Source organism: Microchirus variegatus, assembly GCF_963457635.1.
Source record: "Microchirus variegatus genome assembly, chromosome: 2".
Lineage (NCBI taxonomy): Eukaryota > Metazoa > Chordata > Actinopteri > Pleuronectiformes > Soleidae > Microchirus > Microchirus variegatus.
Genome location: NC_139803.1, coordinates 26,018,143 through 26,034,874, shown reverse-complemented (window position 1 = coordinate 26,034,874; position 16,732 = coordinate 26,018,143). Strand labels below are relative to the sequence as shown.

Sequence of the window (16,732 nt, the reverse complement as noted above, 5' to 3'; positions counted from 1 at the left end):
CCCCTTCCTCGCTGGGAAGCCATTAGAGCATCTCTGCATCGTAGCAGCCAGATTGCATTCCGGTCCCCGCTCCTGACATTTATCATCTTTTGTCCTAACTTTTTATCTGCCCCTGCCCAGTGTGAAGCCTTATCTGTAGTGGCCACTAGCATGAAACACTAGGAGGTGAGACTGAAGTAAATAACCTAATTAAACTGAGCAAAAAAGGACAAAGGTGAATAACGCACATGAGCTTTTTGTGACATTGCCAGTGGAGGAAGACTCACAGATGGTAAAGAGGAAGTCAACGCAGTGACGTGGCATTATGCCAACACCACCTTCTCATCTCAGTATTTATAGTTCTCCTACTGGTGCTTTTGTCCAACAATTTACTCGGTGCGTAATTTGGAACAACATAGCACATGATGGTTTATTTTTATATTGATAAAGCACTGATTTTACATAAAGAAGTGAGTCATGTGAAAAAAAGAATTACAGGGAAATACTCTCATCTCTGTGGTAATGCCTTAACATTAAATAATGGATCTATAATTATCACTTTTTTTTTTAATTCTTAGGCAAAAGTTGAGACAACTTTGATCAGTGTCATTAGGGACAAAATGAAGAATACCAAGCATCATAATTATCAACATAGTGCTGCAAACAATACTGAGTCAATACAGCAAAATGTCAGGAGTGTTTTAGTGACCAATTATTAATCCATATCAAGCCGGGGTAGACAATTTAATTATCACCTATTCAATATCTCCAAATCTAGTACAGATGTAGAACAATGGATATATCTGCTGTCTGAGAAGCCGTGTGTTCAGGAGGAAAAAAAGAAACAGCTGGAAGCAGAAGTGGGTTTGCAGTAAACGTGAATATCATTTTATGCACATGAACAAGGGCACACCCTGTGTATGTATTAGGGAAATAATAAAATAAGTAGATGCTGTATGTGGAGGGTGAAAAACTATTTTCTCTTGTGCATGTGTACAATTTTCTGGAGGCGTTTCTACAACATTTAGTGCCAGTATGTGGCCACTTTGACTTTGATTTTTGCTCATTAAGTGGCTTCGACTCATTGTTTTCTTTTCTTTTCTTTTCTTATGCTGTTACCACAGGAGACCTTGACTTAAAATAATTCGGTGTTTATTATTGCAGTTCAATAAAATTGTAAAATTTTAGTAAAAACTTTGTAATTTAATAGCAGGGCTCAAAAGCTGATATCTGATGTGGGGGTGGTGGACTGCTGGAAATGGGCTATGAATTAAAACATTTTTGCAGCTTTTTGTGCAGCATTTTTGAACAATTTCCTGTAATATTCTATCATTGGCTGTAATATTGCTTACTTACTGTTGGTACTCTCTGTTCTCAGCGCTGCCCAAATTATTACCCTCATTGTGTACCTGAAGCAAAAACTATCTCAAATAATGTCAGTCAAGCCTTTGTGCCAGTGATGAAACAAAATGAACGTCGTGTAGAGGCTCTCATGGATCACAAAGATGCCGCACAATGAAGCACGGCAAACAAAAGTGGCCGTCTTCCACGAGATAGCAGTCATCCTAAGATAAGAATTCACTCTCAAAATTCTGTTTTCCTTTATTGTTTGCTGTTATTGTGACTCCCATCTCTATCCCTGAATCACTTTAGTCACCAAGCAACCAATTGATTACCATTAAGTTTCCTGGACCTGGGTTATTTTTTTTTTTTTTTACTGCTTATTGCCTTTAACAGAATATTGCATTAGCTGCCCAGGTATTTTTTTTAACCCACAATGCAGTATGAACCGGCATTATTTTTCCATTTTTTGTTTCATATCATATTTATATGATATGTGTCACCACAAATAAGAAACTCACTTAATTCATGTAGCCTTGCAGCCTTGACTTTGAAACATTGAAAGAAGTCAAATGTGAAATTTAATTCCAATATCTTTATGTTTGTAAAAATTACCCCTATTAGGGAATCTTTCATACAGTAGGTGCATTTTGAACAGCTAATATCATCGTTACTGGTTTCATTAAATGTCAGGAGCCTAATCACAATAGGCTTTTTTTTGAAAATACCTTTGTACTCTTGAGAAAAATAAATCCCAAATTAGCATTACCATTCCTCCAATAATATCACCTCATATCAATTATTTAGTCAATCCGTCAATTCTTTGGTCAATCTACAACTAAGCTCTTCCTCTCCCATGTTTCTTTTCCATATACTTTCTTAATCTCTCAGTGGCTCATTGTATTATGATATTTCAGGACTGTGGCAGCTTAAACACATACATTTGTATTGTATTCATGTATTTTATTATCAAAGTGTCTTTCCCATAACTGTTTCTGTCTTCTTTATGTATATATAATGTGCACATAGCATATTATCGAGGCAGACATCACCGTGTATAGTTATTTTTAGCATTGGGTCAAAGTAGATTTTCCAGACCATCTGATCAGTGGTTCTCCTTGCCAGTAATGGCGAATGAAAGCATATTATTATTATTACAGATATGCCATATTGTCCATCTCTTGGTTCCATTAGATGTGTGTGGAGAACACAATTCTATTTTTATACGTACAGTACATACTGATCTGATTATTATGTGATACCTTTACTGCCAGAAGAGTAAAGATGCATATTCGGTGCCTCCACAATGTGCACATTGAGCTACTGTATGTGAGCTATACATGCAAAACGACATTAAACTGCTATATATAATCATATAATAATTTCCAAATCACCTGCCATTATTTAGTTTTTTTATGTATTTGTAAGAACATCTGCTCATTACATTGGATAAAGATGAAAAGCTATGCAGTATCAGGAGTATCTTATCTAATCGTGTCTAACCAGGCTGTCCAGTAGCCCTTTGATACCTGTTCACTGAGTCATGTTTTTTTTCACTCTCCTCCCACTGGACTCGGCATAATTTGGCCAAAGACACAAATAAGGCTGCTCCTGTGGGACTTAATGGCAAAACTACAGCTTATCCATTCTACAGACAACTCTCCTTGAATAATCACAACGGGGGAAAAGCTCAGCCAATTAAATGGCACTGTGTAATGAGAGGCAACACATCATGCAGTGTGAAATTTCAGTTTTGCACAGGCAGTGGAAGGAAGGAGAGCGAGCCAGTAAAAATGGAATCACTACAAGTCTCCCTGATAATGTGCTATTTTTTCCTCCTTCTCAGAGGCACAGGGCAGAGAGCAGGAAAGTCCTTTTTGAAAGGCGTACTCATAGATATCCACATCAAGTCTTCTCATATACGAAATAAGATGTAAAAGTAGAGAAATGACTTGAATGACAGATGACTGTATATTGAGGGAATCCAGTTTAAATTTGTGATAAAATATGAGCAACAGAATGTTTACCTTAATATGATCTATGGTGAAAAAATAGATAAGGTTTTGCCTATCGAGGCAAATTGAAATATCTCCAGTTGTGACTTGTGTCATGAAAAGGATTGCAGCAATGAATTTGTTGATGAGAGAATTTTAAAGACAGTATCAAGGGGATATTAAAGCTAAAGAGAAACAGATGTCGTGATCGATGCTGTATGCATCAACAATCATAAATGTCTAGGGACCCTGAGGTAATTTTGTTAAAGTATGTGTGTGTGTGTGGGAATGCATGTGATGGAATGGGTACTGCATCGTTAGAAACAAGAGCTTGGCACTGTTTCAATTGGAGAAACCCATTGGTCTGGCTGTGGTGTGTGTGTGTGTGTGTGTGAGCATTTCCTCCTCTCAATGACAGCTTTCATTCTCATTTGCCATAACTAATAATCCACACCAAAGCTGTGTGTCACAATAAATATCTGCTCCTCAAATGACATGACTCACTAGATGGTGCAGACGAGCCAAAGAGGGAGTGTCTGCCTGTGTGTGTGTGTGTGTGTGTGTGTGTGTGTGTGTGTGTGTGTGTGTGTGTGTGTGTGTGTGTGTGTGTGTGTGTGTGTGTGTGTGTGTGTGTGTGTGTGTGTGTGTGTGTGTGTGTGCCAATGAGACTGTTAATGAGTGAATAAGCAAAAAAGCCAATAAAGTGAGAGGCCAGTGACAGATATAGTGCGTGAAAGAGTATTAGGTGAGAAAGACGGCTCTCCTAAGACAGACTTTGAGCACTCACTCCATCACTCCACCAAATGTAAATCATCTGTGACAAGAGGAGCTTAGGGCATAAAGATTCCCAATCGGCATCAAGTACTGGAGAGTGCTGTGGGTAAGAAGGTGGGAATTTAAGCTTTCTGGCTGGGACTGAGAGATTGCCCTGAGGCACTTCCATGGAGATGAATGGTTTAGACCATTAACCCCACCGCAAAACCTCCACGTACCCCACAGGGCACACACAAATGTGTTGCGCTGAAAATCAGTGCAGTGTCTCGCACTCTCAAGACCCCCTGGTGTGAGACCAAAAAGCTCCAGCCTCGGGCCAGGTGTCAACCACATGGACAAACTTGCACAAGCGCACACGCACAGTTTTATACGCACAAAATTCAGCAGTTGACCTAATGAAAAAAAAAAAAACACACACAGCTTTATGATTAAACACGTATGCTTGTCAATTTTTAAGTGAAAAGGAAATACACAATCTGCACACCTTAGAGCTCCCACTGAAAGTGTATTTAATGTCAAAAATGTGTCAAAAAAGGCACGTTGCTGTCATATATAACATGTATCCACTGGAAAGATAAATGATCTGAGGCTGGAAGTTTGTGTAGGACTCTGTGATGCACTGTGGAGCCAAGAATAGAACTTTTCGCAGACTTCCGGTTTTCAGATACCGTTGCCCTCGCCAGCACTTTTATTTGTTTTACGGACAAAACGGAGCTCCGCGAGACAACAATTCCAGGAATTTAGCGCATTGTGACCTATCCCAATGAGTGCGGAAGTCAACATTGCATGTTTTACCTCCTGTACTTAGACTGAGGACCACAAACACCTCCAGGACCTCTAGAGTCCCAAATATAAGGATTAAATTATTAAAAAGCTAAAAAAAAATAAAAATATACTCGAACACCTTCCGATATATTAATGGACATTCCTTTTGATCCAGCACACTTCTCAATGTTTTTGCTGAATGTGTGGAATGTTTTTTTTTGACTTTCGCTTGACAATTTTACACAAGCACACCCACATCTTCCATCTAAACAGACAAGAGGGGGTCACATGTTGCTTGTTGTAGGTGTTATACTGTACATCTTCAAGATTATAACTGATTAAAAGATCATTAAAGAACGATAATAAATCCTACCATCAAGCATGCTCTGTTATAATGTGCGTCATCTTTGACTCGGGGTATCTTACTGAAAGACATACTGTATAAATGACTTGTGTGCAGCGTGTGCTTAACGAGTTAGTCCAGGGACGGAAGATAAAACGGCAAGAATGCATTAAGGTCAACGGAAAATAAAACTGAAAGAGAAAAAAAAGCAGCGTTAGTTTGACTAATATTTCTGTAAGTAAAAGGGTTTAATTAATCAAGGTTTGCAATCTATGAGTTTAAAAACATCTTAATTCAGACTACCCCCGCTATGACTGTGACCTTCCCGTCTGTTTTTGTTTAACGTCTGTCTTTTGATATGCACTCTTGCTCTTCATTGTACAAGGCAGTAAAACATAATCTATGCCGTGAGCACTGATGTATTTCAAACTTGAGTGGTCCAGTAATCCCATTGCTGCAGCTACAGCATTAATCTATTAATTGCACCGTCACTGTGGCAATGTCATAAAATGCCTGTGCTGTTACACAGTTCACTGACATAGTGTATTAATGGTGATCAAATTTTAGCTCGTATGCCAACACAGCCAGACTCAAACACGAGTGTAAGCCAAACAGATGCAAAACAGCAGCTATTATACTCCCACCTGATGTACTGATCCTAACTTTTTAAGCCATGCTACGAGGTACTGTTTGTATGTGTGTATGTGTGCAAAGAGGAGAATATAAGATTAGTCATCTCGTTTAGACATGAACCTCCATTGTTGTTCGGGGGGTATTTAAATTGCTAAAATGACACTGAAGGTGGTGCTAGATGCATAGACAAAGTTGTTCCATGTAGAAGTATTCAAAAGCTATGGATTTAGAGGCGAAGTATTCTGGGTGTTTGGTGATTGCCACTCAAAATGGATTTGCAGTTTAGCTCACACAGTGCTTTTGTCTTGTCAATATTCCCCACTCTGAGACATGACTGGTTCAGTAGGGTTGAATTGCCCCACCATTTTCAAGTCGATGTGTCTTGGAGACATAAGTGCACTTAGACATAGCATTAGAGGCTCGGGGGCTTGCCTTTAATTACTGGCATCTGGTCCTGCACAATATCTCCATATTGTATGTGACTATTTGCTTTTCTTTGGTGGGAGGGTCAGAAGTCTGGTGAAAATTGCTTGTCTTTTGTGTGATTTTGTGGTCTAAGTGCACAGCGAAATTACTGCAATCCATAGATGAAACTAATGGCTTTAAATAATACACTTGGGAGTAGTTGCCAGAGAAATCGGCATTCATGGAGTTAATCATGGGTCTGATACAACCGTTAAACATACTTGCACAGCATATTGTTGACAATGAGTTAGTTCAGGCCTTTTTAGCCAAAGAAAAAACATCATGGCGACTTATTTTGTTCAAACTGTGAGCTAGAAACACCTCGCATGGTCATATTACCAGTCTTCCAAACATGGACATGGGAAAGTGCTGGCACAGATGTACTCACACCACATTATATAACAAGTATATTATAATTGAGGTGTTAACATCACACAAACCCTTTCCTCTCTGGAGATGCTGATTGGAACCCACATTTTTTGAAATGAACGAGTGGAGCCAACAATGAGATTTCCACTTGAGCAGTGTCCGGACAGAATGATAAACGAGTTGGCAGGCTGAAAAATTGCAGTGACTTAAAGTTGGATTAAAACAGCCATATGAGTTCTGTTCACCTCTCATTTAAATATCATTCTCTGTGGCTACATAAGCACGCGTGCTCTATTTGTCTATCAGTGTGTCTAATTCAGTGCATACCAAGCAATGTGTGGGGCGGTGAATGTGGGATACAGCTCTTTAGTGAACACAGTGTGTGTTCACGTGTGTGCATGTACTTGAAATAGTGTGTGTGTGGGGGGGGGTTTATGTTAGCACTGTGTCGGTATGAGTGTAAAAGGGAACAGAATAGCGTCAATTTAAATCAAATTAGCATGCAGGCAAATTAAGCAGAGGGATTTAATTTGAGCTGTTGTAAAAATGCTAATTCCAGTACCGCCCGGAAGCTCATATGCAAATATTACACTATTTTACAATAATTCATATTAGGCCAGGCATGCATAAAACACACATTACAGCCTGATGTCATCTGGGGAATAGAGTATCATTAGCTCTTGGACTTGCTACAAGGTGATCTTGTTTAGGGGGTTATGTGTGCATGCAAATTTGTGACTTTTCCATTCGTCTTTATATGTGTCAACAACATAATTGCTTTGTTGCATTTTATGATAATGTTTGTCGCTGTCTCTATCTGTGCTTATATATGTACTTCTTTGTCCCATCATGCCTCTCCCCAGTTTCTCAATGTACCAGTATGCTGCCACAACACTAGAAATTGTATTTATGATCTCACAAAATATTAGATCCAACTGGCAAATATGACCAACCTAAGCACTCCTTATAGAGCAATATGCCCAATTGGTGTAACTTGATTGTGTTGTCTTATTAAAAAAATGTAAAAAAAATATATATAAGAGTAATTTTTCCAAGAATCCAATGTTAAATAAAAACATTTAAGTTGAAGAGTAAGTCATTTCCCCCCGCCATACCCCATCCTGCTATTTTCACACTGCAGTGACTCAAACAAAAATGCTGCATCAATAGGCAATTTGCTGTTTGAGACTCACGCGGTTCACCGATGCTGGTTCAAAAATGATTGCACATACATTAGACGCTTGTGGATGCTGTGCGCATGTGCATGCACTCTGTATACACAGCTGCCTGCAAACAGCCATAAGTGAGAGAAATTGGGTTCAGGTGTCAACATCTTAATGTATTGAGAGGCTGGTGGAGCCTGTCGATACCCATTTTAAATGTTTAAGTGAAGTGTGCTGGCTCGCTGGGACCCACCGTGCCATCCACTATTAATGGTAGGAATCAGTTAAAGACCTTTAAGGCCAGAACATGACATCGTCCACCATGGCAAGTTGTATGGCAGGAGTGTTTTTTTAAGTGATTTTCCCCTGCAAATGTAACTCAGCAGATTGTCAGTCTTCAGTTATTTTTTTTTTGATGTATGTGTGGGTTCTTTGAGGGAGGAAAAAAAAAAAAAAAAAAAAAAAAGTCTCACAGCAATCAGCAATTTTCAGTTTTTGCCCATTCTACTAATGTCGCTCAATGATTATAGTTGATGTGTACAGACTGTGACTCAATCACAAAATGGTTACTGTGCACAACCTTCAAAAAACATGTTTGTTTTTGCTTCATATCAGTGTGAAACAATCAGGCAAGTTATTAAGTGCCAATATACACAACAAAGTCTCCGCCTGCCTCATCCCTGACCAGGTGGAAATGTTAAATAATTCCAATACTCCTCTCATACTTCGATATTTCCTTTTTGCATTAACGCTCAGCAAAACACAGAGGCATTGTTTGTTGCCTCTCTGCTCCTCCTCTCTCGCACGCTGTCCTTTTGGCTAACTGGGGACAATTATGCCCCTCTTTCAAGCGATTGCCAAGCCCAATTTGCCACACAAATTAAATGGGACACATTTGAAGAGTGGGGGGGACAGGGTGAAGAGAGAAAAAAAATGAGAGAGAGCAAACCAGAAAGAGGGCCAAAGAAAAAACAATGATGAATTGAAAACACACCAACAGACCATAAAGAGAAATGACTACACACAAAAAAGTATTCTATTATGTTCCTCTCAGCTGCATAGAGGTCTCATTTGGTGGCATTTCAATTAGCACATTAACAAAAATGTATGTTTACTAGGGGGCCTGATTGGCATTTTTCTTGAGAGGGCTGCTGTGTCCACTGTATGGGGTAGCGAGTGGGACTGGCTATGAGCATCGTGCCATCTGTTAAGCAGGCCGACTCAGCCATTTTCTGCTCCCGCATGTCTCATATCCTCCACCATATCCACAGCCAGAGGCTGCCTCATACCCAAATGGATCCAGAGCACCAACAGAGGGCAGCTTTCCCTTTGCAGTCAGATTGAAAGTACCAAGGGGGTTAGTGTGTGGAGCGGACAAAATTGAGGTCTCTTTTGGTCCTCATTGCACATCACAGATGGGGGAGAGAGAGAGAACCCCGGAGTGTCTGGGTTGCCTACAAATATGCAGCAGCACAATGGAGGAAATTAAGGAGCTTCTGTGTTGTTGGGAGGGGCTATTGCACTGCTTCCAAACAGCCAGGGGAGAAGGCGGGTTGTAGACAAAAATGCAGGCAGAAAAGCAGTAGAAAGAAAAGGCCCAAATGACAAATTAGTAGAAGGGAGTTTGGACGGAGAGCAACGACATGCTCAAGAAGGAGATGAGGCAGTACAGGGACTAAGTAGAGTCTTAAGCCTGAAACAGTTCTGACTTCAGCCACACAGGTCATCCCTGTGAGCTCGGTGATTCCCGCACACCCCCCTCGATCATTAACAGACAACAACTGTGGCTACCTCCATGATAAGTTTGTTTTGGCTTTGGAATGATGACCCGGCACAGCTGTCTAAGTAGGGTATGGGGGCATCAGCAGCTGCTAACAGGCAAAGGAAGGAAATTAATGGGGGAGTTTGGGGAATGGTGAGCAAAGAGGTGTCAAGATTCAGGGGGCTGCCGTCTGCACTTCTCTGTTACATTTGTGCTCAAACGTGACGCTGATGATGTCTGGACATACAATGATCAGAGAAGAGGTTTTTTTTTTCTTTCTCAATTAATGCTTCAATGTTAATTTATGCTAAACTGTAGACGATGGTGGCTTCCGAGAAGATAGCTCCCCAACAGCTCCCTCAACAATAACGTTTATCGACCATTTATGCCGTTTTAGGAGGGTCTCGTAATTAAATTGTGTCAATAAATTCTAGAGCTGCACATAAAACGGGGGCAAAACGAGGAATACGATTCTCCATTTGCCTCTCCCCTGCTGTGAGACATATGTAGCGGTAGGCAGAGAAGAAAAATAAAGCACATTTGAGCAGATTGCGGGGAACATTTCTCAAGCACAAAGTTGAAAATCTCGCCCATCAATTTCACTTTGTGCGGCGCCGTTGTATATGACCTTGGGTGAATGATCCCTTCATTCAGAGATCTTCAGCTGAACTGAGGGGGTTTCAGTTGGTGCAAAGGGAGCAATAAAACTTTTATTCATCCCTCTGTGACTCCAGAGGCTTAATGATTCATGGATCTTTGGTGTAAAAAAAAAAAAAAAAAGAGAGAAGGTGGCAAAGAAGGGGTGCTGTGGAGCAGGACCAGAACTCAATGAGGTTTGAAAACTGTTGTCACACTTCAATGGACAGGTGTCTGATGTCAAGTAACTCAATTCCAAAGACTTCTCATCATGAGATTCTTGGGAAAGGCCTGAGTGTTTATGGTTCACAAGACAGTTTTTGTCGAAAAAAAAAAAAAGTTGAAAAACAGGGAGCTGAGCATTTGGAAGATGAGGAGATAAATGTCATATGGATGTGTCTGTGCATTGGTTTGTCCTTTCCAGAGTTTGACTGACACAGGATCCTGATATTGATATTTTCAAACATATCTTTAATGTAAATGTGTATGAGTATCTATGATATTTCTTTAAGGGAATTTTAGAAACAAACTGGGAAAACATTTTTAATACAAAGGGACTTAAAATTGTATACTATATCTAATGCAGATTTGATATTTTATCAATTGAATAGAAAATAATTGATACACTTTGTATGTTATTTACATTTATTATATTAAAGGTCCCATATTATATCCTATTTCTCCAAGTTAAACTAGTTCTCTGGTGTCTTAATGAACATGTCTGTGACATGCTTTGATCAAAATACCATAAGGATGAAGCACCACAGCAGTTCAATCACCCTGCCAAAACAGCCCTGTTCAGAACGCTCCGTTTAGTAGTATCTCTTCTATGTCCACGTTAAAAAAAAAGTAAAACGAAACTTAAGGGACAGGAAATGACATCAGCCACAGAGGCTACTGGGAGCTAACAGCAGTTAGCATTTGGAAAAGTGATCATTTGCAGGCTCTAGCAGGCACATTGCCGTAATATATAACATGTATCCACTGGACAGATAAATCCTCTGAGACTGGAAGTTTGTGTAGGACTCTGTGCTGCACTGTGGAGCCAAGAATATATTTTTTTCCGGACTTCCGGTTTTCAGATACTGATGCCCTCGCCAGCACTCTCACGTGTTTTACGGACAAAGCGGAGCTCCACAAGACAACAATTCCAGGAATTTAGCGCATCGTGACGTCCCAAGTAGTTTGTGTGTTTTATCTCCTGTACTTACACTGAGGAGGACCAAAAAACATGAGTGAGCCATCTTTTTTCACACTTTGGTGACTGGTAGGGCCTCCAGAGTCCCAAATATAAGTATTAAAATGATTAAAAAAGTTGATTTAGCATAATATGGGACCTTTAAGACTTTTTATTTGACTTTTTTGACACAATCAATCGAAGAGAAAAAAAAAAGGGAAAAAATAAATGCCACCCCTCCCCAACTCAGCAGGGCACGACGCTCAAGGCCCAAAAGAAAGCCAACGGTTCACTTACTTTCAGAGTCAGCGAGGTGGAGGAGCAGACCCAGGACGAGCAGCAGTGGCAGCAGCAGCGTGGGCCTGGCCCTGTGCATGGTGGGACAGCTTGGCACCAGCATGCTTTGGCAGCCTCAGTGGCACTGGCTCACAGAGCCCTGTGAGTCAGTCTGGTCTGATTTCTCAGATGCAGGGTATTCACAGCCTATGCAAGGAAAGAAGGGAGAGGAAAAGGGAGCGGGAAGGAGGAGGGAAGAGGAGAGAAAAAAAAACGAGTGAATGAAACAAAGCTGTTTGGCTCCACGGGTTTTATCTATCCCTGCACATTTTTGACATACCCCCACACAGCCTCGGCTAGAGCTGACAGAGGATAGGAAGAGGCTGATGTGCTCACGGGGTATGTACTGACAGTTCTCTAAATGGAATAGTCACTTCACACAATGTGTGTGCATTTGTGCATGAGAGGGAGAGCGATAGCGAGTGCAAGAGAGAGCACGAGAAACCACACTGATGAAAGGGTAAAGTAATAAGATTTTGTCTTCACAGCTTTAGTCACGAACACCAATTAGAAAAAAACGCAACTGCATAACAAGAGTACATTTTTACATCATCCTCAGATCAGTGTCGAGTGTTTCACATGAGGAACGACTTCCACATGTAGAAACGATGTTCATTTTAACAGAGAGCTTATTCATACTTCAGTTTGGAGTTGGTAAATAACTTTGTAAACGCAGCGATGTCTCAAGAATTGCTTCGAAGGCCAATTAAAGCTACAGAATGTTTTCTGTTGTATAGTCTCATAGTTCTATGTATCAGTTAATCTGACGCACATTTATATGTCTTACACCACATTTGATCCACATTAACTGTTTTATTATTATTACTCTCTCACACACACACACACACAGAAGCATTTTAGTGCCAGTCAAACTATTAAAAACAGATAAGACTGTTGCCATTCATGTTTTGGATTTTTCTCAAAAAGAGCCACAACATGGCTGTGAAATAAGAAGCCTTTCCCCAGTCATCCATTTGTTTAAGCCAAAAGCTTGATCCTCAGTGATGGATGCTCTGCGGTAGTCTTCAGCTTGTAACACAGCTCCCGGATAATCCGAGTGTGCGAGCTTTTGAAGACGTACTGTACTTAGTAGGCTCGCAAGTTCGCCTGCATTGTTCTGCAGGATGTTTGCTGTTGTTTCAGCTGCGGTGCTTGGTTGAGACGGACCAGTTCGCGGCTCGTGTGCCATGACATTTCAGATATTTTATGTACCGTGAGATCAAAGACACTTGTCAGAGCCCGTAAAGTCATTTGAATTCTACAGTTTTAGAAAGTCCCGTATTCAAGCAACAGCAATTTTGCGTATAAATGCTTTTACTAGAAATAATATTTTATTAGACTTTTTATCTTCAGATTTGACCGCCACCGAATAAAAGAGGGAAAAAAGGGAGCAACAACCCCCCCCCCCCAGCCCAATCAGTATGCCCAATGATGACAAAGTGCCTCATTTCCCTGTTACCAATCATCCTCTTTTTTCGCGCTTAGCTTGCCGCCTTTGATTTCTGTGGGCTTTAAACGGCAGCAAAGACGGGAAGATAGCACACCTGTCACACTCGATTTGTGTTGGGGGGAGATAGACACGACTACCTGTCTTCAAGCACTGCAGGGCAAGCAGCAAGCACAGTAGTCAGGGGGTGGGGGAGGGGGGATTTGTGGCGAAGGGAATCAATTTGAGGCAATCTCATTCCCCGCTCGCACCACCTCAAGCACACACACACATGCGCGCGCGCCCACGTCTTACAAACAGATGCATGCACGTATACACAAATTTGAGCACACAAGACATATATTAGATATTTTCACATGAGCCGTGTTTGTTGCCAATGTGAATTTGACTCAAATCAACTGGACTGAGAAACCTGGGAGTGGGGGGAGAAAAAAATGACAATGCGATCCATACATAGTGCAGGTAGGAGTGTCTGTCTCCAGCACTTCCAGCACAAATCCAAATGATTGTCTTTGAGTTAATTAATGAAGTGTGGATTTGCATAATAGCACGATATGACACAAAGAACGGTGCTTGGCAGCCCTTCCCATATCTATTCACATGGCACCACACACACACACTAGAGAGGCATCCAAGTGACTGTGCCCTTTTGGTAAATACATAAAAAGCCAATGTAAAAAAAACACACACCTAGAAATCAATCGGATTTGGTTTTGATTTGTTGTGTTAATTTGCACAGATTAACCGATCTGCAGATAACCCTCTAAAGGTGCTGCGTTGTCATCTGATCTTGGATTTAGCCAAGATACTGCTGCTTTTTTTTTTTTTTTAACATGGACTTTAAGACCAATGTACAAGTTCAAATGAGCATTTCCATTTTCATTCGTCAAACAAAAGGTGGTTCCACTGTCAGAGGTGGGAAACCACCTTTGCCCATTTTATCCACAACATGGCCACTAAGCTTTGCACTCTGCACTTTGACACTTCCATGCATTTGGTAGCACTGATGCTTCCCCATTGAACATTTATTACAAAAGAAAGAAAAAACAATCTTGTCTTTCTTCCTGAGCCCCTGGTGGTATTATTGTGTTCTTATTCACTGGCGCTTCATTCAAAGGATTTCGCTGCTGATAGCAATCATGCATTATTAAACAAAGCCTGACAACATGCACAATGTTAATTAGAAAAGGAGGGAGTGTGTGGCAAGAAAAAGAAAGGGGCTGTTGAGCTGTCTACTCTCTCTCTTTCCCCATGATTCTTATCAGAAATGTGAAAGAGAAGGAGGAAGGGGAGGGATGTTTATATTCTCCATAATAGCTGTCCCTAGTCTCATTTGAGTGTGTGAGTTTGATATTCTGGTCTGTGGAGAAGAGCAACATTATTAAAGAAACGGAAACAAAAGAATCATTCATATTTATCTTACATTCCAGCCATACTACAATAAACTTGTTATGGGAAAGAATGCAAGCATAGAATAGTTATGAGCTCTCTACGAAGCAGCATGTTCACACCAAATGTGCCATTCCATATTCTCTCACTCAGTATTGGTGAAAACAGAGAATGCGTTTAAAAAAAAAAAAAAAAAATTAATATGGGTTTGAGTATAGTGGTTGTACCACATTATATTCTTTCATCTTGCCAGTGTACTAATTTCACTGTGGCCAGCTCTAAGGAATGTTTAAAAGGGTGTTTTAATTCCAGGCCCATGCACAAAGCGAATTGAACTTTTAAAAGAAAAAAATAGTTATGGTATGTTTTCATAACAGACCAAAGCAGCCGCTAAAATGCCACCAAATCTATCAAGACCAGTCTCTCTGTAATTAGCCTAACACATGCCAATGACAAAGCACGGCATGACGACCCAGGATGCGTTCCATACTGTTATAAAAAATAAAAAACATGCAGAGTATCATGTCCAGCTCGGCAGGGCAAATAAGAAGAAGCTTCATTTTATGAGGCAGGACTTTCTATTTCCCTCTGAACAAGCAGAGTTAAGGAAAACAGTGATTACACCCACACGCTTTCAAGATGCAGCTATATACTGGGTTAGAGTACACAGGCTTGGCTGGAGTTAGTACTGTGATGATCTCTGTGATCCTTTTATTTAATTTTTGATATGCAGTATATATGTATATATATATATATATATATATATATATATTTGTATATATATATGTATATATACATCCAGTTTTTTCTTGACGGCATGTGTGGGTTTAAATGCAAAATGCCGTAACGACGTTGAATTTACCACTAACCGTTATTCCATATTTACCCGGGGAAACTACTTACCATTAATGTGTCACTGCACAGATTAGCTCCAGAATACAAATTGGGGCACGCCATAGCTTATGCAGTTGCATATATTTGTTTATATAATTGACAGCTTTTGTCATGGCATAGCTATGTCATTCCTAGCTGGTCGGTGGATGAGAATAGCAGGGAGAGGAACGAGATTCAGGTGCTTCTACACCAACATCATTCAACTGAGGGGGGGAAGTAGAGACAATTAAATGACTGGGCATACACCCTAGTCGTGTCAAACTAAACGCCAAAGTGCATATAAATGGACACATGTTGCTGTACTCAATTTGCATCCTCATTCAACAGCAGTGAAGACAGTAATGCATAGCTATCTTTGACAGACACCCACTCACATCGCCCGCAGGGTTTATTCAAATATAATATGACCACATTTATAAATTAAGCTCATCAAAGGCACAGCTCCCCATCCACATATGTTGACACCCACATACTTCCATTTTTTAAATATCCACTTCCACATCAAGAGAGGTTGGGTTTGGGTTATGTCACAATGTGTCTTACTTGCTGGCCACAGCTGTCTTTTTATCTTTTTCTTACACTGTCTTTAATACTGTAGTAAAAAGTATGTCTCCCTTTACTGCCTAAAATCCCCTTCTCTTTTTTGGTAACCACTCTTCCCATGTGCTTTTCTCTTGTCTGTTTTACTATTTCTTTTTTTTTTCCTCGACACCAACTTTCTTCATCTGCCTACAATAGTGTGATTTAAGACCGAGTGACAAGGCCGTTTCTCACACATCGCTCCCGATCAGCCAGCATGTGTAATACCATCCCTCAAGCTAAGCTAAGCTATGCCCTCAAGTTCAGCCTCCACATGAAAGACCCTGACAACAGCATATCAGAGGAGATTATTTGCAATACTTATTTATTTACTCTTTTTTTTCCCCCTCCCTTCTTGCTACCCCTGACCTCCCTCAAACAAGCCTGCCACAGTCATAAACTATTCTCCGGGTGGTATTGCCTGAATTTCTTTTTAAAAGTAGTCAGGGTTTATAGTTCCGCCTGCAAGCATGACTAAAAGTAAATGCTGTCAATGCTGCAGCTGATGTTTTTTGGTTATGTCTTGTTTTCTGAACAAATTATCCAACATAAATCACACAGCAGGAAACTAATTGGGTCTGATGACATTTGTCTGTCTAATAATTGATTTTAAAGCTCCTGCTGCGGCTGTAGAATGAAGCTATAGCGATCTCATATGTGTGTCCATTGCAACCAAGCAGCTGTAG

At 40.4% G+C, this 16,732-nt stretch overlaps 1 protein-coding gene across 3 annotated transcripts in view; it reads right to left on the bottom strand.

Moving 5' to 3' along the window:
• The window catches only part of LOC310942574 (receptor-type tyrosine-protein phosphatase delta), a 125,103-nt gene that overhangs the window by 81,630 nt on the left and 26,741 nt on the right, over positions 1 to 16,732 (bottom strand). For all 3 annotated transcript variants that reach the window (XM_083907983.1, XM_083907984.1, XM_083907985.1), the window contains exon 2: positions 11,699 to 11,884. In XM_083907983.1, the coding sequence (XP_083764109.1) occupies positions 11,699 to 11,801 (103 nt within the window). In that variant the 5' untranslated portion in view covers positions 11,802 to 11,884. The remainder of the gene's footprint in view (positions 1 to 11,698; positions 11,885 to 16,732) is intronic.